Source organism: Grampus griseus, assembly GCF_964374135.1.
Source record: "Grampus griseus genome assembly, chromosome: 20".
In the NCBI taxonomy this organism is placed as follows: Eukaryota; Metazoa; Chordata; class Mammalia; order Artiodactyla; family Delphinidae; genus Grampus; species Grampus griseus.
Window position 1 is genome coordinate 30,778,712 of NC_139014.1, and position 25,174 is coordinate 30,803,885.

Consider the following 25,174-nt stretch of genomic DNA (forward strand, 5'->3'; position numbering starts at 1 on the left):
GACAGAGAGCAGACCCAAACCCAAGAGCACACCCCACACACATGGCAGAAGGGCACCGGAGCCGGACGAGGGGAGGAAGGAAGGTGAGGTCCAGACAGCAAGGCACGTGAATGCTGGGGAGGCACAGGGTGACAGAAAACCCTGGGCCCCAAGTTCAGTCCCCTCCCCAAGGAGAGAGAACCTGGAAGAGGTTTCAGAAAACGGAGGGCAAGCAGAGGTAGGGCTCCTGTCTTTCCCTTCCCCCTACAAGCCACTCTCAGCCAGTGAAATACTTCAGTTAATCAGAAACTGGGCTGCATCCTGACCTGGATACAAGGTCAAGTGGATCTGAAACTTAGCACCTGTAGGTCATTTCGTGAATGGACGTATGCATGAGTTGGTTCTCCTTAGGGGTCCCCCTCCCCCCCAATGCAGCCCACCTCCCATGTCCCCAGAGCCCTGGGGGACAAAGCCACTCACCTGGGAACTGATAGCCATAGCTAGGAGCAAATCCAGGGTAGCCGCGGCCATAGGTTGCCACAAAGTTGGGGTAGCCTTGAACACAGAGAGAGAGACCACGTCGGTTAGTGCAGCTGCTTCAGGTTGCGGCAGTCCGAGGGAGGGCGGGAGTGAGACACAGTCCGAGTTATTTTCCTCCACAAAATTACTTGTCTCCCGTGGGGGTCTTTACCCAGGGCCTGGGTCACCCCTCGCCCGTGGCTGGGGCACTGCTGTCAGCCTGCTGGTGATTAGCCCGTATTTGGGCCGAGAGACCCCCAAAGCCCACGCACTTTCTTGAACCTGCAGAGTAAATGCCACAGGTTAGCCCCAGACCCTCGGCCAGCGCCGGGCGCTGACATTTGCACAGCTTACCCTGTATGTACTTTACCTTAAGGCTATTGACAGTAGGAGATTAAAGTCCTTCGCCAGCACCATGGACAGAGCATAAGGAATGCGGGGTGGGGTCACAGTCTAGGGGCAAAACTCAGGGGCTGACTCCGTGCCTCTGGAAGAACACTGGGCCCAGTGAGCCATGGCCCGGGGGACGCAGGGACCAAGCCACGTCCAAGCAGGGACACTCCACCGTATCTTCCCAAGGCCCTGGGAGAACAGGGACGGCCTGGCTGTGCTAAATGTGCCCCACAAACAGGAACCCAAAGCCTCGACGGGCATTTCCCAGCACGCACGCTCCTTCCAGGCGCCCGTCTCAGCAGATCACCTGGGGGTGCTGGCTAACCGAGGGGTGTCTGTGGAAACCGCTGCTGGACTGGGCATGGGGTGCAGAGGAAAGAACTGGCAAGTTCTGGCGTCCCTGTGGTCGTCTCCGATCAGTTACCAGTTACCAACCCCCCATGAGATGCCACTGCAGCTCCCTACCCTTCGTGGTGCCCACTCAGACCCTCACTCCTCACATCCTGACCTCTTGCGTTCGGCTACAAAGAAGGCTGGGGTAGCCTTCTGGGATGGAAATTCCACTGGCCATAGCAGACCCATGGCTGCCCCGTTCCCAGCCTGCCAGGCTCCCTTTGCTTCCCTCTGCTCCATATAGAAGAAACTCAGTCCATTCACGCTCTTAAGATACCACCCTGGCCAGCCTGCCACCTACTTTACCACCACCACCGCTGCCAGCCTGACCTCTGCTTTGACCTCTGAGCGGGACGCCTGTGGCTGTTTTCAGCTGCCCAGCACCTGAACCCCCTTCTCTGTGTCTGAGTCTTGGAGACGGGCCTGCCTCCCATCATGGAAGCAGAAAGGCCTCCCTCCTGCTCTTGCTGAGCCTGGCAGCTGGGAAGCAGACTGTGAACCCGGGCTGGGCCAGTGCAAGTCTTCTCCAGGTGCCAGTGGGGCAGAGGAGGGCGGCCGGTTCAGAATCTATTCTGGTGTCAGCAGCAGAGCCCGGGGTCCGCTGGTGGCAACAGTGGCCCCCTAACCAGGTCATTGCTGGCTGACCGCCCGGCTCCCCAGTTCCTGCCTGTTCCCCGGCCTTCCTGGCACTTCTGTCCGTTGCCCAAGCCCCTTCCAAAAACCTCTTTTACTGTCGATAGCAGCCAGAGTTATTTCTGTTGCTTTGTCACCAAAACGCTAGTAGAAAGCATTTTGATGGGCAGGTTTAGGACAGTCTCCACGCCCTCCAACCATAAGGCCCGTGAGTGGCGGCTTTCCACATGTATCCTTGCGGCTCCATACAGCAACTTAAACACCCTGAAGCCAGGCTCTGGGGTCTCATCAGCCACTTCCAGGTGGATTCTCACATGTCACAAGCATTTTCTGACCCTGCAGGTGACGGCTGAACACCAGGATCGTTCACTAAATTCCAGCTTGGGTGCAGCATCACGACTTAGAGTTTGCGGGTCCTCCTGCTGCCTGTTCATAGCACTTTTATGCTGAAGGCGGTCCAGAAATGGGACCCACCCACCTTCACTTTCCCCTGCTTGTTGGTATCACAGCTTTCACCTTGACCAGAAGATCTGTCATCAGACCTAAGACAGAAGTTTGCTGGACTAGACATCAGGAGATGGGTTCCAGCCCTGCCTCTGGCCCAAGGCCACGTCATCGGGGTTCTTCCCTTCCTTCTGGGAGCTTGAGTCTTGCCATCTGTAGAAAGCTTTGCAGGTCCCCTGAAGTGCGCATGGGCCCCAATTCTCAGAGACCAGCTGTGGCTCCTTTCCCTCGCTTCGGCCAGAGCCTTTCCAAACTTGCAGTCACCGCTCACTGGCCAGTTGATCTGTCTACACCCCACAAGGGTCTTCCTGCTTGCTCTTTCTGCACGAGTTTATTTCCCAGCACTTGGTGCCCTGCTGACAAAGTGATGCCCAGACCAACCAGGATGACCTCGCGGCTTTGTCCTGACTGCAGAGGAACAGACCCCAGTGAGTCGCTGAGCTCTGGCACCCAACGGGGAAAGAGAGACAGAGGGACAAAGTATAGGGACAGAGACGGGAACTCGGGTGCCTTAAGTGGACACACACGTACTGGCTCCTTCCTTGGTATTTATCTCATGGCTGGCCAGCCCAATTCTCCTCCAAATTAATCACCTGCTATCAAATCAGATCTTTCAGCAATAGACTTCTTACCATGATTTCAACAATATTGATTAATGAATTATATGCAAACAGCCAAGTCACTGCTGCCCAAGGGCTTTCCTAGTGAAAAATGATTCCCTTGCCTCTAACTTCAGTGCTGGGGGTCTTAAATATTTTAGAGTTAACGTGACAGCAAAAACCTAAGCCCATGTGTCACTTTCGAGACTCCCTCAGGGTGGGTGGGGTGGAGGGTGGTGGAACGCCCAGTCCCTCCCTGATTCGAGTCACCAGTATGATTCCATCGTATCTGCCTACTTCCTGGCACACTCGCAAGTCTTCACCAGGAATGAGGAAAAGCATGGTCAAGTTCACCCCAGTTGGGGGTCTCACCCCAATCTTCCCAGGCATGTCAAAATTGTCTCCTGTTCAACAAAGATGAGAATTTGGCATCTGCCCGAGGGGGGGGCTCTTATCTCCGCCCCCCATCGCCGAACATCCTCTGGGTCGGGCAGATGAAATCATAAATTTATAACACAACATTACTTCAATTTTCCTCTTCATTTACTGCTGTGCAGTCCAGCTCTGCTCCAGCGGTTCACAGCCCCAGCCACATGGGGGAAACCGGCTGGCTGCGTATCCATAGCACATTACAGCAGACCCACGCGGGCGCTCCATCAGGCCACATCACGTTGAGACGACCCGGCCACCGCTTCCATGAGCAGCCGGGCCCCTCCCTCACTGGCCACTGCACGATTTATTTGCTCCAGTACTCTGGATGCCCCATCAAGCCCACAGTAATTATCTCTTGTCAAAAAAGGAAAAAACCAAGCCTTCTGCCTGGATGACCACCTTTCTTGCAGACAGGCTTTCCATTGTGGGGGGGAAAAAAAAATCAGAAATCAGCAAGAGAATTTGAAGCTGCCAGTTGGCTCATTTGGGGCACCCCCCTTTTTGGGATGCTGGCGGAATTCTCAGAATTGTGGTTCTAGATCTTTGTTCCAACCCTAGAAGATGTCTGCACATGACTCATCCTTTTCCAGGCTCTGTTACTCAGCTACTGAAGAGTCACAGAAAACGGCTCCCACCAGGCCCCCAACTTGAAAGAGACAAGAGACGGGGCTGTTTATCCAGGGAGCTGCCAGCGTGTGACACATCTGCTGCGTGGCGCGCAGAGCATTGCCTGGGGCAGCACGGTGGCTCCGTGAGGTCTGCATACAGATGCGACACCAAGTGCCAAGGGCCCTTTCCAGGCCATAGTCTACAAGGACGCTGGGCCCCAGAATCATCCGGAGTTGCAGGGGTTCCTCCAGACCTGTGCTGTCCCATTAAAGTTTAATTTAATTTAAATTATATAAAAAGCCCCATCTTAAATGCTCAACAGTCACACGCAGCTAGCGGCCACCATCTTGGGCGGTGCAGATATACGACCTTTCTACCATCGCAGAGAGTTCTAGTGCGTTGTGCTGCTCTAGATGGAAAATGAAAAGCTGAATTCTGAGTTTCCTCTGTTCACTAGAAAACAGCTGAACAAATGGAGACCTCCTTGGGGATGACCTCAAACAGATATTTTGGGGAAAGACAAATCCCAGTTGAAATTACAAATGAGTCTAGGCATGCGGCTCTATGTTCCAGCCAATCTCCTTCTGATCAGTGAAAGCCAGCAGATTAGAGCTCTTCATCCCTTCCAGACCAAAAAAAAATTTTTTTTTTGCTTTCATTTCCGAGGGGCTTAATGTTGGGGAACACTGGGTCAGGATTTCACAGCGCTGCTTAGAATGCCTCTGGCTTTCTTCAGCTGGTCAGCAATGTCTCTCCACTTCTGGGACCGCAGGGTGAAGCTTTTCTTCAAAGCCTCAGCAATGAGGTATTTCTCTATCACTGCTACCAAACATGTTAAATAGTGTGTGCCCAGCGAGGTCAAGATAGTTAGAGGCAGTAGGATTATACGGCTGAGAAGGCCAAGAGGAATCAGATATATCAACGATAATCATGTTTGCTTTTATTAAGTCCACTTTCATTAAGAAAAACCAAACCGATTCTAGTGTACTGGGTGGGCGAGGCAGCGAACAAAGTCTGAGAGCTGCAAAAATACCTTTCCTAAGGGTCTTAGCTGATTTTGGTTTTGTCGAGCTCAAAGGCAGGGAGACTGACCTAAGGATGATTCCTCCTCTTCTCTCGTACACTTTCTTAAAGGAATTCCCATTGGGCTGATTATTCCACGATTCTGTCAAAGGCTGTGAAAGCTAAAACCAAAACAGCTGTAGGTCTCCTCCCAAGAACGTTTGCTGCCACAGCAAGAGAGATCAAGAAAGAATAACTGCAACTATACGCTCATCAGCCTCTCTCTGATGAGACCTCCCGAAGTATGGAGACAATCTTAAAGGGTATTTAAAAATTAGTTCCACAGCTTCCAAGTCATTTATAGACCAGAGTGTCTGCTGTCTCACGAGGATGTCTACTCCCTGATATCAGACTTCTTTCTCTGGTGCCTCCTAAGCATCTAGAACAATGCCTGGCACTTAGGAGGTACTCAGTAAATATTTGTTGAATGAATGGATTTTAAAGCTTTAATGGGTTAGTCTCACTTCTAAAAATCCCTAACAGTGTTATGTATTTTTCTGCTCTTTCGACGATAAAAGTTTAAATCACTGAAACCTCATCTCATTAACAAACTTAAAAAAAAGTGTTTCTGCGTGAGCCAAGTTCATTAGCCAAACTGTGGGTGGTGGCAATGGTGGTGATTCTAGGACTGATAGGCAGGCCTAGTGCACCACAGAGATGGTGACCCAGGTGACTGATGGAGTCAGGTCAGGCCATCTTGCCAAAGGATTAGACTTCATTGGTGACATCACGTTAAGGGAAGAAGCAAGAAGCAAGGGCTTGTTACAGCACAGCAGATGGCACTCCCCTCGACCAAGAGTCCAGAGGCCCAGGGTGCCAAACTGCGCCAGTGGGTGAAAGAGAGGGCAGCCCTGGGAGTTTCTGGCGAGCGCAGCAGAGAAAGCTCGGTGAAGACCCAAGCCTGGCTGGGGAGGCAACAGGCCAACCAGATCGTGAGACTGTGAGTTTGTTCCCTGGGTGGTGGTCTGATTCCCCCTTCTGCCTGGACCTCAGGCTGAGCTGGTTCCCAACTGGGGACACATTTGGGGACCTCTCAGGAGGCCCTGTCTCAGCAGGCATCTAGATGTCCTCAACATAGTAGCTGGGGAGTTCAGGAGGGCTGGGAGGTGATGAGGGCTGGAGTCCAGTGCACAGATCTTGTTGGGAGGTAGAAATTCAAAGATCATCCAACTCCCTTGGCTGGGAGTCCAAGGAGGAGGCTGCAGGTACCATGGCACAAGTCACACACAGACGCAGGTCTAGCTATATTCTCGGTCCCAAGTGGCGGGGTGTTGGATACCTACTTGGGTGGTAATTTGCCCGGGGCTCCCCAGTACCTTACTAATAACAGCTCCCAGTTTGAGTATATATTACTGTATTTTGTTGATTAGAAGACACACTTTTTTTTTTTTTCCACATTTTAACATCCTGAAAGTGGGATCCGTCTCACAATGTGGTTTAGTTAACAGTATATATTTTTTCTTTCCAGATGGTACACAAGGTGCATTCCGCCACCCATGGCAGCTTGAACCTGACAAAATACAGCACTGGTTGGGCACGATACGGCTTCATCTATCCTCAACAGCCCCATGAAATGAGGGTTCCCATATCCCTATGGATGGGGTAACTGAAGGACAGAGAAGACTGTCCCTCCAAAGTCACACAGCTGACCAGACGAGAAGTCCAGATCTCCTGATTCTGAAGTGCTGAGCCCTTTCCTGTGGTCTACACAGCCCGCCTTGGCGGAAGCCGGACCCACACCATCAGTTCCACCCGAAGAGCTCTCTGCTTGCTTGGGGGTGGAGGAGAGCCTCGGTGACCTGAGGGGCCCTGCCTGGGGCAGGGGGGTTTCGCCTGGTGGCAGCCTCAACCAGAGCTACATGGGCAAGAGGCCAAACCCTTAAGTAGCAAGGGGATGGGGGATGGGGATGAACTGGGGGAGGCTATGACTCAAGAACTAATAGACTCAACCACAATGACATTTTAAACCAGCTATTACTACCTCTTTACTGCAGCTCAGGGAAGTCATAACTTGAAACGTGAGAGAACAAAGTCGGGGAAGATGAGTGAGCACCTGGCATCCATCACATTTCCATCCCTCAGAGAGCAGGAACCAACCAGATGGCATCTGGAGAAGCACGGGGACCATGTGGGTCTGCCCACCACCAACTGTGGTCCGAGCCACCCGGCCACCACCTCTCGTCACACACGCGCTGCCTGGACCTGCCCAGCAGCCGCCTTGCTGGCCCTCAGGGCTCCACACCAGGACCCTCGCATTCCAAGCTATTTCTTCTGTCTGCATGGCCCTTGGCTTGCTCATCCTTCTCTTCCTAGCTGAGATGTCACCTCCACCGGGAGGTGTTCCCTGATTCCTCCAACTAGTTTCCATTCCTCATTATGTGCCCATAAAGCACCTCACGACTCTCTCTATTATGAGTAATAACGTACCCATGTGATGAGCTGTTAAACGTCACCTCTCTCACTAGACCACAAGCTCCATGAGGGCAGGGACCACATCTGCCTTGTTAGGCACTCTTTCCCAGTGCTGGCCCTGGGCCAGGAACGCAGTAGGTGCTCAAGGACTATTTGCTGTTGAATGCCTCCTGCGGTCAACAAGGCACCTGCCTGGGCTCCCATTATGAAACCATTGGTCTGTGGAGCCCTGAGCCCTTGCTTGGCATCTGGGGAGAATACAGCTGCCGCACCTTTGCTCTTTGGCAACTGACATGAGTGAGCTGGCTTTGCTCCACACCTCTGCTTCCCCAGGAAGAAAACCTCCCCCAGGCAAGCAGAGAAAACCGTGGGGTACATGATACCTCACATAAAGGGTATCAAGTGAGAGGCAGAAGGGTGCGGGCGCTTCTTGAAGATCTGGATCCTAAAAAGCCATTTGATGCCCTAGGGACTTTATACTCATCATTTAAAATTCAAGGCTCTGAAAGCCAGCAGGCAGTAATGGGCTCAACTCTTTTAAGATTTTATGTTAAAATTTGGAACTATTAATCCATTTGGGGTTTCTTTTGGTATATAACATAAGGTAAGGGCCACATACAAATTATTTTTAGAGCAAGAGCTACACAAGTATCTTACAGTCAACCAGGAAATCATTCTCATTGAGTTTTTAAAATTAATTTCTTTATAATAATTAAACTCATACATAGAAACACATTTAATTTAGGCTCCTTAACTTTTTCTATCAACAGGTGCCTTCCTATATGCCACACTATTTTAATTACTGTAGTTTTGGACTATGTTCTGATATTTGGTCAAACTCTCTTTTTTCTCATTTCTCTTTTTAAAAAATTTTCTTATTTATTCTCATGTGTTTCTTCTTCCAGATAAGTGTTAGAATCATTTGGCCAATTTTTAAAGAATTACAATAGGAATTTTCCTTGAAACTCTGTTAAAGCTAAAAAATTAGCTTTAACATCTTAGCCATTTTGAGAATTCTCATGGCATCCTTTTCCATTTTTTAAAGCTTCCTCAAAATAACTTTACCTGCCTTGTTACTTCCTCAGACAAACAGATACAATTTTTTTAAAGGTCTAAATTCTAAAGCCAAGAAAAGTTTTATAAATTTAAAACTGAGCCAAGAATGATTTAAACAGCAGCAAATCTGAAAATACATAAAGAGCTTATCAAACAATATAGAAGAGGGACTCTTAGCCAATCCAAATGAAACCCATTAAAACTAGACAGACCGTGTGCCTGAATGGAATTTTACCATTAACTACCATTTATCCCATTTAATTAGTATTTTCCTGACACACAATAACTTGCACTAAAATACCGTTCTCTCACCTTGAAATTTCTAATTATTGTTACGACCCACACCATTATGCTTCTCCACTGCTTTCTCCATCTTTCATGCCATTTAAGCGGCAAGATTTTCAATTATCTATGCAGGACGGACAGAGATACCTTTAAGGAAGGGGCATAATATGCAACTCAATTTCTCTAAAAGCCAGGAGAGATCATTTTTCATCAGAACAAACATATTTTGTCTTTCATCATTTTTTTTTTTGCAAATAAAGAATAAAACAGGTTATTTAAGACATCCATTTAAACACAAATTTGATATCCCAAGAGAAAAACGTTAATCACTTAAATAGACAGGAGTATCGCCCACCATTACCACATCCCCTCCTCTCCCAAGTTTTAGAAAATGTAGCCTCGGCTCACATAAGTTAAGCCAGCCAGGAGTCCACAGGTCTTTAAGAACTCCCAGTCAGCAGAGAGGGCTGAGGCAAAGAGAGTAACTTTTCCTCCTTTTGAAAAAGGGAGTGGAAAGGGGAAAAAATAATATCAAGTACCTTCTATGAGCCAGGCATGGGACAAGATGCCTATCTATCTAGTTGTCTGCCTATCTATCTATCTATCCATCTCTGCTAACTTAATGGTCACAACTGTCCTGTAAGAGGGGATGTCACCCTCATATACAGATAGGGAAGCTGAGCCTCAGACAGGTAAAGCCGTTTGCCCAACTGGAAGGCGACCCAGGCCCCAGGGTCTGGCCCAGACTCACCCAGCATCCCCATGCCAAGCATGAACGCATCCATGGTGTAAGGCAATCCCCGGGCCCGGCCTCTCGTCCCAGGCGGGAACATGACTTCCTTCGGTTGAGCCTTCTTACATTCTACCTGTTAAACAGAAAGGCGAACAAATGAGATGCAAACGAATTCCATGTAAATGTCAAAGGCAGAACTGATCTGGTTACCAGCTCAGATATTTTTAGCCTTGCTCCTTACTCACTGTAAAAATAGTCGTGCCGAGTAAATGGCCTGCAAAATAAATATTGAAGAAAACACACCACTTGTGCAAATCCTGCAAAAACCTACAAGGATGAGATTGGGTTTGGAGGGGCGGCAGGGACATCAGCTGAAGATGCCCAGGTGTGGGCTGGAGCTCAAATTGAAACCTGCGCAGAAGGCGTGAGAAGGCGGGCGATGGCTGTTGGATGCGTCTGTGACTAATAACAACAGCAATGGTAATAATCCGTCATTATCGTTCAGCCCTTTACATGTTTACACATTCCTCTCGGGCTCCATCAGGTCAGTGATTCTTCATAGCAGGCCACTTGCTATGAAGTCTCATTAAATAGACAGGCCAGTTAGTCTTAGCTCCATTTCACAGATGAGAAAACTGAGCATCAGAAGGCTTGTGTAACAAGCTCGAAGCCATATCCCAGCAGGCGCAGGCCCGGAAGCCGGATTTTTAAAATTTCTAGGTCAGCGATGCCACCATCTCCATAAAACCTGCCCCAGCACGCTCCCGAGGGAAGTAATGAGATTAAACATGGATTACCGGTTTCTCACTTTGCAGCTATGTCTTCAAGTGGTTGCTAATCTTTCCTTTCTGTTTCCCCCTCTGCCTCCAAAATTTCTTAATCCTATTCTGCTCACATCCAGAAGTCATTTACTTAACAACCTTAATGACAGGTAATACAAACCCTAAGAAGTAAGTAAAACTGCTGCCTGTTGAAGTTCCTACGCTGTTATCACTAGTGTTCCTTTGGCCCTTGGTGGGCGCTTACTTGCTTTTAGTTTACAGATAGATTTAACAAGCCTTGTTAGCCAGTCATCAATCCCATTGCTGATGAAGATGGGATGTTGTAGAGCAAGGCAGGAGTACTTAAAGCTGCCGGAACTAACAGCCCGACAGCCTGGTAATGATGGGGAAAAGATGAGAATCAGGTACCTTATTTTTTTATTTTTTATTTTTTTTTGCGGTACGCGGGCCTCTCACTGTTGTGGTCTCCCCCGTTGCGGAGCACAGGCTCCGGACGTGCAGGCTCAGCGGCCATGGCTCACGGGCCCAGCCGCTCCGCGGCATGTGGGATCCTCCCAGACTGGGGCACGAACCCGCGTCCCCTGCATCGGCAGGCGGACTCTCAACCACAGCGCCACCAGGGAAGCCCCAGGTACCTTATTTTAAAAAGCAGTCTGGGGCCATATAGTATAGAAGCCAAAACTTCACATAGCTCAACAGCTGCTGAGGGTCACTATCACACATTAAATCACTATTGCTCACGGCATGTCCGAGAGATGAAGAAAAAGTTAAATTGTGTGCAGTGTACTTTGTTTTAAAAAGGACCTACACGGGTTATCCATTATGGAGATATTCTCATTCCAAATACTTCAATTAAAAGATATTTTAGTGCTTAAGGCTAGGAGGAAGCTTTAATTACCTATAATATTAACTCCTCTTTCTTCAAAGACGCCAGATAATAAGTATTTACTGTTGCTCTTTAAAGAATGATCACCACGCAGGCTTTAAAAAAATGGACAAAATGGTTCAACGGTCACGACTGATATGTTTAATACAAAGAGTTTTTATAGAGTAAAAGGAAAGAGATGAGCATCTCCACAGAGAGGTGGGTAAAGGACTCGAACAGGCAATTCAAAAATGGCTAATAAAGAAGCCTACATCCCCACATGTGTGCTTTTTGAAACAGCAAAAGCCGTAAATGTATACACTTCCTGCAACCAAGAGACCCTACTTCCAGGGATTTATCCTGCAGGGAGGAGGCTATTCACCACAAGCATTAATTATAATTTTTTTTTTTAAAAAAGGAAATATCCTAAATGTCCAAGAACAGGGAGTTAGGCCGAGTTTGGTTCATCCAAGCTGATTGAAAGCTACACAGCTACGGAGAAGCAGGCTGATAATAACATACGCGGGTATTGGGAAACCCTCAGTCCCAGGCAAACCAGGACGGCTGGTCACCCTAACTGCAAGAGGTGGGGAAAAAAGCAAATTACAGTGCCTTTGGAAAATAAACAAGTGTATATATCATATAGGGGAAAAGTACTAAAAAATTACGCCGAAGTTGTCTTAGTTTGTTCTTTACTTCCATTGTGCATTCTATTGTTGTTTATTCCTCCAATTTTTTCGCTTCGAGCACTACTGTCGCAAGCGAGGTGGGGTGATTCTCAAGAAATAAATTCATCAGAATTTGGGTCTTTTCGATTTCTCTCCTAAGCCCAGAGCTGACATTGTGCTCCTGGACTCCAGATCCCATCCCTGGGACTCAGAAGCAGGCTGAGAAGCCTCATTTGCAAGAGGCTGCCTGAGCCTGGGGAGATGGGTGTGCTCTGCAGAGGCAGACAGATAATTACCTAACGCCAACACCGGGATCTGGAATAATACGCTAACCAGCTCACTTCCTAATAGCCCTATCGGTGACAATCTACTGCATTGTCTTATGAAAACCTGCTGCCTGTTCCTAGGCAACCTGATCAACGAAATTTTCAGGTTTATACAATTTTCATTTAGGAAACATAAAGGTTAACTGACTGTAATGGGAGTATTTTAAACAAACCCACCTCCTCTTCCTCTCACAGAACAGGGCTGGCAGCTCTGTTGAATTCTGCTCTGTCTGGGCTAGTGATGTTTCGGGCGGCACCGGCTGCGTGGGTTCTGTCAACCCCTCGCCGTGTCGATGGTGAGCGCTCCCGGAGGCCAGGGGCCGTGGCATGCGCTCTCTCTGGGGGACCCTGCACGTCCCGGGCACTTGGAGTGACAGGCAAAGGCAGCAGTCGCACTAGGGTGCCTGGCCTGGCCTGGCTGGCACGGAAGGCTTCTCGAAAGATTTCTCAGGACCAGGAGGCCTGCCCCCAGCCCTCACTACCTTTGATGATCTCATATGAAGAAAATACACAAAAGGGAAAAGAGGTATAGCTTTTCTCTCCCTGGATCCTGAGTCCTTGCAGTGGGCCTGGGGCTTGCTGAGGATGAAACTCTGTCCTACTCCCATCAGACTGTGAGTTCTCAGGGCAGGGATCAGGGTCTGCCTCTACTCCCTGGTCCCTCAGTGAGGTTCCATACAGAGCACGGATTGACCTACAGGCTCCTTCAGGGAGACCCAGTCTACTTGATGCCACAGTGCTGAGGAACGCGACGGGCCCAGCGAGCGCTAGGCAGCAGGGGTGCAGAGACACACAAGGCAGGGCCCCGTCCAAGGGCCGTCAGTCTATGAAAAGAACAGGTCCTGACTGCCCCGTTCTCCTAACATTAAGGCAAATATTCATCTGTCAGCCTGTCCCTTGTCACTTCTGGGCCCGTAAGCCTCTGGTACCTCTTGAGTGAGCCTACATTTGAGTCACCCCCATCCTTGCTCTCCTCCCACTGGGCCCTGGGCAAACCAGAGAACTTGGCAGGAGCACCAGAGTTACAGTCAGAGCCAGAACTCAGGGAACCAGTCCATCTCCGCAGCTCCACGCACTCAGGCCACACGCGGTCCCAGTTTTCTATTGCTGTGCAACAAACTCCCCCACGCTTGGTGGCTCTGAGCGATAATTTATCGTGCTTCCTGGTGGCTCTGAGTGCGGAGTGGGCCCAGCGGGGCTCCTGCCTGTGGTCGCTCATGTAGCTGTGGTCAGATGATGGCTGGGGCTGGAGCCAGAGGAAGCCTGCCTCGGAGGACAGCCAAGATGCCTTCTTCCCTCCCACGGCGGGCAGCGGACGCTGCTTTGGCTGACTGTTCATCGTGGCTTCTCCGTGGCACTCGGTCTTCTCCCAGCATGGTGGCTGAGTCCCCAGAGGGAGTGTCCCAAGCATGAGCATCCCAAGGGACCGAGGCTGAAGCCACCCAGCTTCTTATCTCAGCCTTGGGAGTCACACTGTTTCTTCCATCACCTTCTACTGGTTACACTGGGCCAGCCTGGATTTGGTGTAGGAGGGGGACACACTCAAGGACATGAATGCTGGGAGGCCTAGGTCACGGGGGCCATCTTTGGAGACTATGGCACGAGATCAATGGAGAGCAGTGAGCAGACAGGACAGCGGGACCCTTGGTGACGGGCTTGCTGGGGGCTGCCTTCGCCATGGGGCACAAGGCAGGGCACTGAGGCTCCCTTCCCAGGGCAGCCCCAGAGACACTCAACTGGCTCCCCAGGTAAATAGAAGCAAAATAGGAGTGGTTGTCCTGGTGACCTGATCTGCTGCTCCAGCTCTTTCAGCACCGTCCCTTTTACGGTTAGACCCCCTCATTTACGGTAAATGCTCCCCAACGCCCACACCCAAAGTGCACACCCTCAGGCAGCCCTGGTGGGGGCAGAGTCTGAGGGAGAAACGTCTCCGAGGCTTGGGTCTCAGGTCTCCTCCATCAACAGCTCAGACCCCACCTCTGCAGCTTCTCGCCACGGCTGCCATCAATACTGTTTCAAATGGCAGCTGGAGAAAGTCATCTGGGTGGGGGGGCAGAAGACGGAGCAGGAGTTCCGTTGGGATCTGTGCTCGTAAGAAGCCTCAGGGGCCACTTGTGACCAGCTGCTCACACCAGGAAGGTGAGGCCTCCATTTTCAAGCTTCACGGCTGGCAAAGCCACAGAGTAACCCCACACCGGGGTCCAAATGCCAAGACGTGCCAACCCCCCAAAGCTAGATGGACTTGCTTTAAAATTCCAACCTCCAAATATGCTGCTTTGCTTGGCAAACCGGCCTTGGAGGAGAGGGTGTGGCTTCCCTGTAGCCCACTGAACCCTCTTCAAGGACAGAACTTCCAGGCTGGGGGCTGTCCCTCCAGAGGGTGAATCGGAGGCTACTGTGAGGGTGACGTGTGGTCCCTGAGCCTCTGTGCAGCTGCTCGTTGGTGTGGGGTGCCTCCGCCCATCTGGGTCCAAAGCAACTCAGCGAGGAGGTCTGTTTCTAACTTTATGTTTAGAAGGAACTTCAAGAGGACAGCACAAAGGACACTGCACACCCCTTACCAGAGTCACCTGTTGTGAACATTTGGTGGCTCCTGCTTTATCATTTGCACGCTCTTTGTCTCTGTCTATAACCATGTATTTTCCCCTGAACCACCTGAGAGGAGGCTGCGTACATTACGGTTTGCGTTTCCGAAACATAAAGACATTTTCTTACATGAGCACAGTTCAGTTAGCAACCTCAGGACATTTAGCGTCTATAAAATGCTGTACTCCAGTTCACCCAATGATCCCTTTCATAGCAGTATGCCCACCTTGTAGAACAGGAAGCTGAGGTCCACGGACATCATACACGGTGCCTGTGGCTTCAGAACCAGTTTATGTCTGGTGGGTCTGGGTTTGAACCCAGGTCTGCCTGGTGTCACGGCCCAACCAAGGCGGAGGACCCCGTGCCACCCCCTCTCTAGGGGGGCGACGCTTGGCACTGGCTTTGGAGAAGGCGCTGGGGCTTCAGCGGGGACAGCTTCCCTGCAGCTACTCTGAGTGGCCGCTGTTGCCCAGCTGGCCCGCAGCCCCTGCTCAGGCAAGCTCCCTGCCGGGCACCTTTTGGAAGAGGCTGGCAGTCGGAGGAGGATGCCACAGTCTGGGAAGTGAAAAGGCTTTTGTTCTTCCTTGGTCTCTACACAAACGGCCCTGGTCAGCACGTGCCCCAGGGCCAGGAGGGAAGCCTGGCCTGGCCTCAGTCTGGGGTTGAAACCCAAGCCCCGCAGCCGTGGCCTTGATTTACCACCAAGGACAAGGGAGACCTGTGTGGCCCGAAGAAGCCAGCGTTTGCAGCTTCACTTCTTGCCCCAAACAGGTCACGTTAGAACCATTTACTCCTCTAGGGAGAGAGGGGCCTACTTCAAAGGATAAAATAGGTCTCAAAGAGATCAACCTGGACCACGTGGCTGGCAGGAGGGGAGGGGACAGCTGTAGGTCGGGCCTCTCGGGGTGGGCGAGCGCGCGGGGTGGGGTGGGGGATGGCTCGTGGCTTCTGCTGTGGGCACCATCCCTCTGGGGAGCTTCCCAAAAGACACAGACACCTGACCACCGGCATCTCCTCTGACTCCAGCTGCACCCCCTCCCCAGCCAGGTCCCGGAGGGCTCCAGGACAGTACTGCCTCTCTGAAGCCCCAAGCTGACCATCTCCTGCAGCCCCCCGGCTCTGAGCGGAAGGGCGATGACACTCAGGTATAAAGATTCTGGGGTCCTGCCCCGAGCCAGCAGCTCCCCAGGCTCTCTAGTGAGGCAGGTGGGGTGAGCTGCACCCCAGAAACCACACACAGCCCCCCACTGTGGTGTCCCCCATCACAGCCCTTCTTCCTCCTGCCCGCTGCTCTCTCTCGCCCTCTCGGCTAGTCACAAGCCTTTCTGGAGACTCCAGGAGGGTGGACCCTTCACGGGGCTCTTGCCCTCAGGGACCCTGCAGAGCAAGACAAAGCCTAGACAAGCTCCTTGGGAGGGAACTGAGTCTACTGTCCCGCCCCGCGCATGGTGCCCAGAGCCGGCCTCAAGAGCACGGCGGCTACAGCATGTGCTGGAGAACGTGCAGCAGCTGCAAACGAAGGTGAGGGCCCTTGTCCCACCATCACTCAGAGTCTCAGGACGGCAGCTGGCTGAACGCCTGGCCTGAGACACCATCACGCCGGGGGCAGCAACCACACCCTGGAAATCCTGGCAGCCGCCCTGGGAAGACCCCGCCCTTGACTCCAGCGGGAAAGGGCATCCAGCCGTCTGGCTACACCTGCGCCTCCCTAGTGCCAGCTCTTGTGCCCTCTGCCAATGCAGAGAGGACCCCCAGACATCTCCATCAGACACTGTCCTTGTAGACAGGGAGCAGCGTGCGGCCAAGCATCAGAGGACCCACTTGTATGGATAAGTTGTCTTGTTCCAATGCAAAGGGGTCCTCACAGATAGGGGACCCCCCCCACCAATGGAGTCTAAGGAAGAGGGGGTTACTGTGCAAACCGAAATGGAAATGCCAGCCTGGGAAGTGAAGGAGGCCAGCAGAAACGTCTACCTTCAAAGGACACACGCTTGCTATAAGTGGCCCAGACCCATTCGTGACAAGCACTGAGAGTCCCACCGGACACAGAATACTGACTCCCCTCTCTGGGCAGCAGAATTACGCTGGAGAAGAAGGAACATACTGTGCACTGAGCACTGCCCATATGCAAGGCATAGTCACGACATCCTCGTGTGTGTGTGTGTCTCTGTGTATACATATATTATATAACGTAGAACATATGTCACGACACATACATGTCACACATAAAGCACAGCGCCTGGCACACAGAAGTCCTCCAAGAATGCCCAGTGTTCTCGACACCCTCACTAATCGACTCCCCGTTTCCTCCGTGAGTTGGCCTGACTCACCCCATGGTTAGAGTAGAAAAGGAAACTGAGGCTTCGAAGAAGGATTTGTCCAGGGTCACAAAGCCAGATGATGACAGAGCTAGGATTCAATCCTAGGTCCTCCAATTCAAAACCCCTGTCCCCACCTCTCGGCCTCTGGCCAGCCCTTCCCTACCTCCCTCTATCCACCCGTCAAGGCCCATTCGGAAGCTGTTCCTCCCACAAGGCCATCCCCGATCCTAGTTCCAGAATTAATTTCCCCACCACTTCCGGGACTAATTTCATCCACTGTTTCCTCTGCTCAGTACTTCATTAAAATCAGCGATGGCAAAGTGAAAACAGTCATAAACCAATACCATTAGCACCTCCTACTCAGCAGGCAGGGCTGGGTGGGGACACAGATGAATTCAGGATGTCGCTCAGAGTCTGGGCAAGGAATGGAGAGGAGCTGGTCCCTAACCCTGTCCGGAGACACATGCCCAGTGTCCACCGCAGCCTCCAAGGGGTGCCCAGATCCAAGGGGGCCTTGTCCTGCAGCCTAGCCTAGAGGCTAAGGTCCCCGGTTTTGTCTCTGCTCCACTGCCAGCTCTGAGCTGGGACCAGCTGCCTGACTTCCCTGTGCCTCAATTTTCTCATCTGTATAACAGAGTAACAGCAATGTCCACCCCACAGGGCTGCAGTGAGCTAAGAAATTAAACTAGCTAATCCTGTAAGTGCTCACGCTGGATAAAGTTAGGTGGGTCACACCTGACTGTCCTCCACATGGAGCCTAGGTGCGAGCCTTTCAAGGTGATAAAGCTAGTTCACGTCTGCGCTTAAAACGTAAATCCCAAAGCCTGGGGAGCACAGCGGAAGGGAGAAAGTGGCCGCCACCCCGCGGGCTGGGAGATCTGGCATGCTGCTACTAACTTTCTCCCTGACCTCCCCAACCTGCTGGCCGGAGGGGCCCGTCTTCCTGCTTTCATCAGCAAGGTGTGCTGAGGGAGCTTCCTAGGCCGCACTATTTGGGGAAAAAGCTGATGGTGGCAGCAGCAGCTGTTTTTTTTTTTTTTAATTTCTGGGAACCTGCAAGGGCATTTCAAAGTGAAAAGAAACCTCCGCCTCCAGCAGGTGCCCACATTCTGCCACAAGCCGCGTGTTTATCCCAGTCTGTGGTGGGCGTTGCCAGAGACCCTGCCCAGGCCTAATCTCATTTCTCAATTCAAAAGAAAAGAAAAGAAAAGGGCAGCTTGGGCATCAGCTCACGCGTCCCCGGGAAGTCGGGCAGGGCAGGTGAGTGCAGTCAAAGGCCCCAGAGAAGGGGAGCAGAGCAGCCTCTTCCAGGCGTCTCCAGGCCCCCTCCCGACCCTGTACCCCCTGGGAGGCAGGGGTAGCACACGTGGAAAAGCCCAGAGGCCTTCGGCACTGAGATACTGAGAAGGATGCTCCGCTCTCCCCAGCCCCCCCTGCAATGACCTCACCAGAGGACAGATGAAGGGCAAACGAGCCAGAGCTCAGGCAATGGGGAGGCCACCTCCCTGCAGGCCAAATTACTTCTGCCTAAAGAGCAACAGACATTTACCACCCAACCACCGCAGCCCTCCCTGCTGCCTTCCCCCACTTCCCTCAACACAGACATCCCGCTGCTCGCACAACAGAGCTGGTACAAACAGCTGATACACAAACAGCACGCGTGGAGGGGTGCGCACGCATGCGCGATGGGGGGTGGGCGGGGGAAGGACCGCTCCCTCTCCCACGTAAACACGAGATTCATTTATTAGGTGCCTCTCTGGCGTTTCCTTTTTTTTTTTTTCCTTCATCCTGCTTGTTTAATGTTACATTTGACGTTCTCATTTTATAGATGGCAACAGAGTCAGAATGGATGGCTAAAATTAGCTTACGAGTGAGAATGACGCTACAAATAGAATGGTGAACGCAGAAGCCTAGTTAATTCCACTCACATTACCTCCCCCCTCTATGCCCCCCACTTTTGGGCTGGTGCCCAACTGAGCTCTCAGGCCTCAGGCTGAGGAGGGGCAGCTGGAGGGAGGGGAAACATGCTGGGTCACTGGGGCACCCTACCGGGGTCAGCACCCACCCCAGCCTGGGGCCTCCGCGGACCACCTGACCCAGCACCACAGCCCCGAGTCCAAGAGGCCAACCCAGGACTCTGCTGATCTCTCGTCCTCCTGCCCCCTCCCACCCAGAAGACCCCGTTCTGGGGGTTAATCCCCCAACTGTGCCCCAGCTGAAGGTGGCAGGCCTGAGCTCCCACCAGGCTTTGACCTTAGAAGTGGGGTTTTTGTAACCTCTCCAAAGGATGATTAAGCGGAAGTGTCCGAGTCAGCTTCTCTGGGACCTAGAAAATCACATCTGCGGGGGCCCTTCTGCTCTGCTCTGCAGGCTGTGTGCCTTCCCCTCTCCTGCGGGACCCTGCCCCCCCCCCCCCCCCCCGGCCAGAGCATAGGAGTACCCACACTCACCCCCTCCTGCCCTGGAGACTCACGTCCCAGACCTGCCCAGGTCTGCACACCTGCATTTTACTGACTTGAAATCTGTCCAGGACCGCCTTATCTTATGATTACATCTTTGTTCAGTATAATGATTCTAAGAATAATGATAGTGGTGATGATGATAGCGAGAGTAAGAAGACTTATCACTTTGATAGAGCGTGCTATGGTCTGGTAAAACCCTTCACAAGTCCGAGTTCCAGCAGTCTCTATGGTAGGTGACACATTACCTGTCGTATGGAGAGGAGGGCCGAAGCACAGAAGCCAAGTAACTTGCCCAAGGTCACAGTGAGTAGCAATTAGTGGCTGCACTGTGGGGCACGCAGCAGTGAGGGGTTGGTGGCACCACTGTCGGGAAGGCCTCTTGGATTTACAGCACTCCATTCTGAACGTTCCTTCACTCCCCACCTGCTCAGTGCTTGGAGCCCTCTAGGAATGAAGGCGCTGCTACCTTCCACAGGCTGCTACCCCAAACCCTGGCGTCTATTTGCTGTCCCCGCCCCACCCCACCCCCGTCCCCCCACCAACTAGTAAAATGCTGACTCGATAGTAGTGAGCCTCGGTGACCACCTTGCTGAGAGCCTTTCCTTGGGCCCATTGAGATAAGCAGACCGCCTCCTCTGAGCTGTATCAGTCTAGGTCAGGAGTTGAAAACTACGGCCCACAGGCCAAATCAAGGAGCCACTTACTTTTGTAAATAAGGTTTTATTTCAACATAGCCATGCCCATCATTTACACACCATGCGTGGCTGCTTTTTGCCCTCTGATGGCAGAGTCGAGCAGCTGTGACAAAGACGTAGAGCCTTGGAGGCTTAATATACTTACTACCTGGCCCTTTACAAAAAATTTGCTGGTGCCCGGCTCAGGCCAAATGGAGGAAACGTGCAGTTACTAAGGAGGGTTTCAGGAAGGCCTAGTCCTTCAAGGCTACCAGATTATACACCCGACAACAGAGCAGGCCAAGACCTCCCAGGGCCAGAAACTGAACCAGCACTTCCTAAAGCTGCCAAAGGCAGTGGCCATCATCCGTCCCACCTTTCGGAGGAGGAAACAGGTACAGACAGGTGGGTATTTGCTGGGTCACGAGATAACCAGTGGTGGGTCTGGGATTCGGGCTTGGGCAAGTCCTGGGTGTTTCTAAATGACCCGGCAGGTCCCAACTTGGGGACAAGGACACGTGACATCACTCAAGGATCCAGCCCATCCAGTGTGAGCCTCACACACCTTCAGTCAACACTCCGAGACCCAAGTCAGAGGGGAGGCCCCGACACGGAGAGCTTCCTTGGGAGGAGATCTGGTCTCTGAACACACAGGGAGTGTGCAGCGGTGCCGAGAGTCCCAGACTGGCCTGGTGACCCCGGGCCAGGCCAGCTCAGCTGGCTCCACGCTCTTCCGGCCTGAGGCCCCTCACTCCCGAGTTCTTTCCTTCTGACACTGGATGGGTGATTTGTGACCCAACCCCCCACATTATCTCATTAGCAGTGATCCTCGCCAGTGCGTTCAGACTTCAACGTGCGTACAAATCACTGCGCATCTGTCAAAATACAGATTCTGATTCAGTGCATCAGGGGTGGGGCCTGACATTCTGCATTCCTAACAAGCCTGCCAACTGCCTAGCAATTTTCATAAATTGGATCACCTTAAAGGAACAAGGAAAAGGCCTTTTTAAAGGAATTCTATAGTAATCCTTATGTAAAGCAACTAAAAACTCATCCTTATATTGACCCGTCACATCAATCCAGATTTTTCAATGATGAGGTGGCAGCAGGGTAGAGTGGGAAGGACCCAGGGCTGGAGCCAGAATGACACAGGTTCAAATCCCTGCTCTGCCCTTAGAGCCATGGACTGTGGAAGTCCCTTCACAGTTCTGAGCGCTACTGTCCCCCTCTCTACAATGGGACAATGACCTCGTGCATGTAAGCTGCTGGCACAGTGCCTGGTGACCGCCCATGTCCTGCTGTGGATCACAAGTGCCCCTGCCTGGCCCCTTTCTAAATGTACCCCGAGATCTCACCCGGTGAGGCGGGCGTCGCCTCCGACTCCTTGGAGATGGGGGCTGAGCCAGGCCTCTGAGCGGCCTGGCAGGTCTCTGTCAATTCCCACCTGCCTCCCTGCAGGGCCAGGAGGCACTGGGAGGCTGTGCTGGTGACTAATCAGGCAAGTGTCCCCGCTGCTTCAATCAGGGCCCGCGGCGGGAGGGATGTGTCACCACTGCACCAGCGCCGGCTCGCTGAGTGTCCGGGGAGGAGCCCCCTCCGGACGGTCACCAGGCGGCCCTGCGTGCGCATCCGTGTGTTTACTGTAAAGGAGCCATGTCTGCGCTGTGCTCTGACTGTGCCAGGTCGGAGGCCGGGGCTGAGTCTCATCGCTCAGGCCCTGAGCTCCGGTGGCAGCCTGCTGCCCCCGTGCCCCTTGCTGACCTGCCTCTGGGGGGTGGGGGAGATGCCTGTGGCCGACAGGGACCCCTTAGAAGCTCGGCCCTTCTTCCCAGCTGGGAATCCGGCCCCGAGCGAGCCTGTGTCCTTGGCCCTTCTCTTAGAAGAACTTGGAACCACCCAAGCCACAGCACGGCTGCCTGGGAGGGGTGGTCAGCGGCCTTGGAAGGCTGTAGCCCGTTGAGATGACCCTTCAGGTCTCTTTCAGCCTGGAGAATGGGGAACAGCCCACTGGGTACCAACGTGAGCTCTGGACCTTAGCTTTCGGGCTTGAAATCTGCTGCTGCCACTCGCCGGCCATGTGGCTCTGAGCAAGCTGCTTAACTTCTGTCTCTGCCTCACCTTGCTGATCAGTTAAATGGGGATGATAATTAGTACCTACGTCAGACGTGGGTGATAGTCCAATGACGTACAAAAAGCAAACACTCAGCAAAGCACGGAGCGAGCTCTCAAAACTACTGGCTATTCGTAGGCTCTCGTGTGGGAGCACCAGGTGGGGCTCTCTGCCCATCCCCCTGCCACCACCGCCACGGAGGAGGCGGCCTCCTTCAGGCCAGGCCTCTACGCTGGCAGTGGGGGTGTGTCAGCTCCTGCGGTCCCGGCTTCCCCGCTCCTCTGCAGCCAGAAGCATTCGTGCCTGGCTGTCCTGGACGTCAGGGGAGGGCCCTCATTTTAACAAATGTCCAGGAGATTCACCAACCAAATTAGATGGGCAATGGCTTTGGGAATGATAATGTACCTCCCTGTCACGTGGTCCCTCCCCCAATCCTTTATTCGTCACACAATTATTTATACAGGACCCACTGAGTGCCAGGCACACGAGGACTGGGTTAAGAACCAGAAGAGCTGGATTCAGAGTCCTCTCTCATCATCAGTGAGACCTCTCCTCTCTGCGAATATGAGAAAATGGTAGCTCCAGGGACTCTGTGGGAACGGAGTGTGTGTTGGGGGGTCCCCGCAGCTCTCCGTTCCTGCCCAATTCACAGAGAGACTGGGGCTTCCGGGAGAGCTGTCTCTACAGTTTCGAACCACAGTCCAGTTTACACAACACTCCTACGTGCATTCTCACAACCGCCCCTGTTTCTGCTTGGCAGTCTCTGAGTTCTCAGTCTTTCCGATCTCTCATTTGAATTCTGTCCATAGCACAGTTTAAATTCATTTCCTTTTCTTTGGGCCTCACAAGTAGAAACTAGTATCACAGAATCCAAAGCAATTCAAGGTTCGGGCTTCCCTACCGATACGCTTCACAGTCCACCCTTCGGAGGAGGAGAGCTTGCCGGAGAAGTCCTTTCATGGATCGCGATGTGGACCATGGCAAGAGCTAACGTGTATCAATCCTGACCCTGTGCTTTTGCTGTCTCCTCCAGGCCCCAGCCACCCCACGAGGTGGTCATCACAGGCCCTGTGACCAGCAGTGACCCACTGCTTCTCTCTCCCAGCACCTCTAAGTTCCCCTTTAGGGCCTGTACCTGGTGGGGGTGGGCTAGGCACCTGTAGTGACACCTCCATGGGCTTCTGTGTTCCTGACCACTGCACCCCCAACCCATTCCTCTTGCCTACTTCCATTTCGACTTCTTCTCTTAAAGAACACCTACCAGCCCCAGATTCGAAAGAAAACAGAAACCTCACACTTTGCACACAGTTACCTGCCATAGTCGGCCTCCACCTGAGTGGAAAAGAAGGTGACAAGTGTGAAAGATTGGGGACAATGGCTGCAAACCTCTCTGGCTTCAGGCCAGCCCACCGGTTACCTTTCTGGGGCTGGAACTCTTACCTTCTGATTGTCCCCCACGTCATCTGGGGATTCGCCTCCCCACTTCCAAGCTCAAACAATCGTCTGTACAGTTCACCTGGCAGCCAATACCTCAAGGCCTGTGCTCCTTCACTATCTGGGTGGCCCTGGGGCATATCCCTGGGCCTCTGTTTCCCCACGGGAACAGTGGGGAGAAGAAAGCCCTTTCCCACTTTGTGTCTCAGGCTAGTTGCCAAGCCAGTCAACGGTGAAGGGCCGCACATATGCATTTGTGGCAGCACAGCGAGGCCTCTCGCCAGTCTACACCGGGCTTTCCCGATGAACCATTACGTTAAGTCCTGCCAGGACAGGCGTGGAGGCTGCCAGCGCCCTGGGCTGTCCCCTTCACTCCCCGCTGCCCAGGCAGCCCTCAGTGGAGTCCGTCAATAGCTGGCCTGGCTAGGAGAGACAAGGTCTCCGGGCACTGGAAGCAGGTTTCCCTTTAAGCCTCCTGTCTCTCTAGACCTGGGTTATTCCTACACACTTATCTCCCCTGTACCATTTCAATGCCTGAGCTGACGTCTCCATACCACAGAACGCAAAGAAATAGTATTTTCGTTTCAGATGCAGATAATGGCTAGGAACAATACGAACAATATTATTATTGTAGTGCCCTGGGAAAAAATTAGCAAGTCAAATATTGAATCAGGCCTGTAGCACCACAGGCTAAGCAGATTGCTTTGATCTTATCCATGCTAAAAGCTCTATTATTTAATTTAAAGTCAGTGAACACATATCAGACCAATATACAATGTGTATCTGAATGCATGTTTCAGAAGCAAAGGAATGTTTTGACTAAAGGAAGAAAATATCAAAGTTACAGCTGCAAGTAAACACAAATTTGCCCTCCCTCTTCTCTTGGGGCTGGAGGTGCTGCTGGCCAACCAAAATGTTTTGGCTCTCAAGGACCTGCTTATGGCTCCAGAAACACCTGCTGAGCTCCCATTTTTTCTGGAACCAACAAGGAAGGGGTTTCTCACCCACCTACTAAATTTGAAGAAGGGAGTTTGAGACCTCAAGTCGGCATGCATGAGCTGCACATGGTATGGCGCCCTCTGGTGGCCATTCCTCTGGTAGGCCTGCTGCCCCCGCCCCACCCCAAACTTCAATGATCCAACCCCCTCCCTGTTGAGGGTGCCCTGCCCGGAAAAGGGGCTTTAAAGGGCCAAAAGGAGGCCAAAGCGGCTAATCATGAGGGTAAAACTATCTAGCTGATCGGAAGGGAAGAACGTTAATTACCCAGCAGGGCCCAAAGAGAGAGAGACTCTTATACATGAAGATAAAACTTCATATATAAGATAGACCCCCTCAAA

General features: G+C 52.2%; 1 protein-coding gene across 6 annotated transcripts in view; it reads right to left on the reverse strand.

Moving 5' to 3' along the window:
• Positions 1–25,174, reverse strand: part of MSI2 (musashi RNA binding protein 2) — a 389,285-nt gene that overhangs the window by 49,635 nt on the left and 314,476 nt on the right. For all 6 annotated transcript variants that reach the window (XM_082680135.1, XM_082680133.1, XM_082680134.1 and 3 more), the window contains exons 9-10: positions 9,628–9,742; positions 460–534 (exon numbers count right to left, since the gene is read on the reverse strand). In XM_082680135.1, coding sequence (XP_082536261.1) covers positions 460–534; positions 9,628–9,742 — 190 coding nt within the window. The remainder of the gene's footprint in view (positions 1–459; positions 535–9,627; positions 9,743–25,174) is intronic.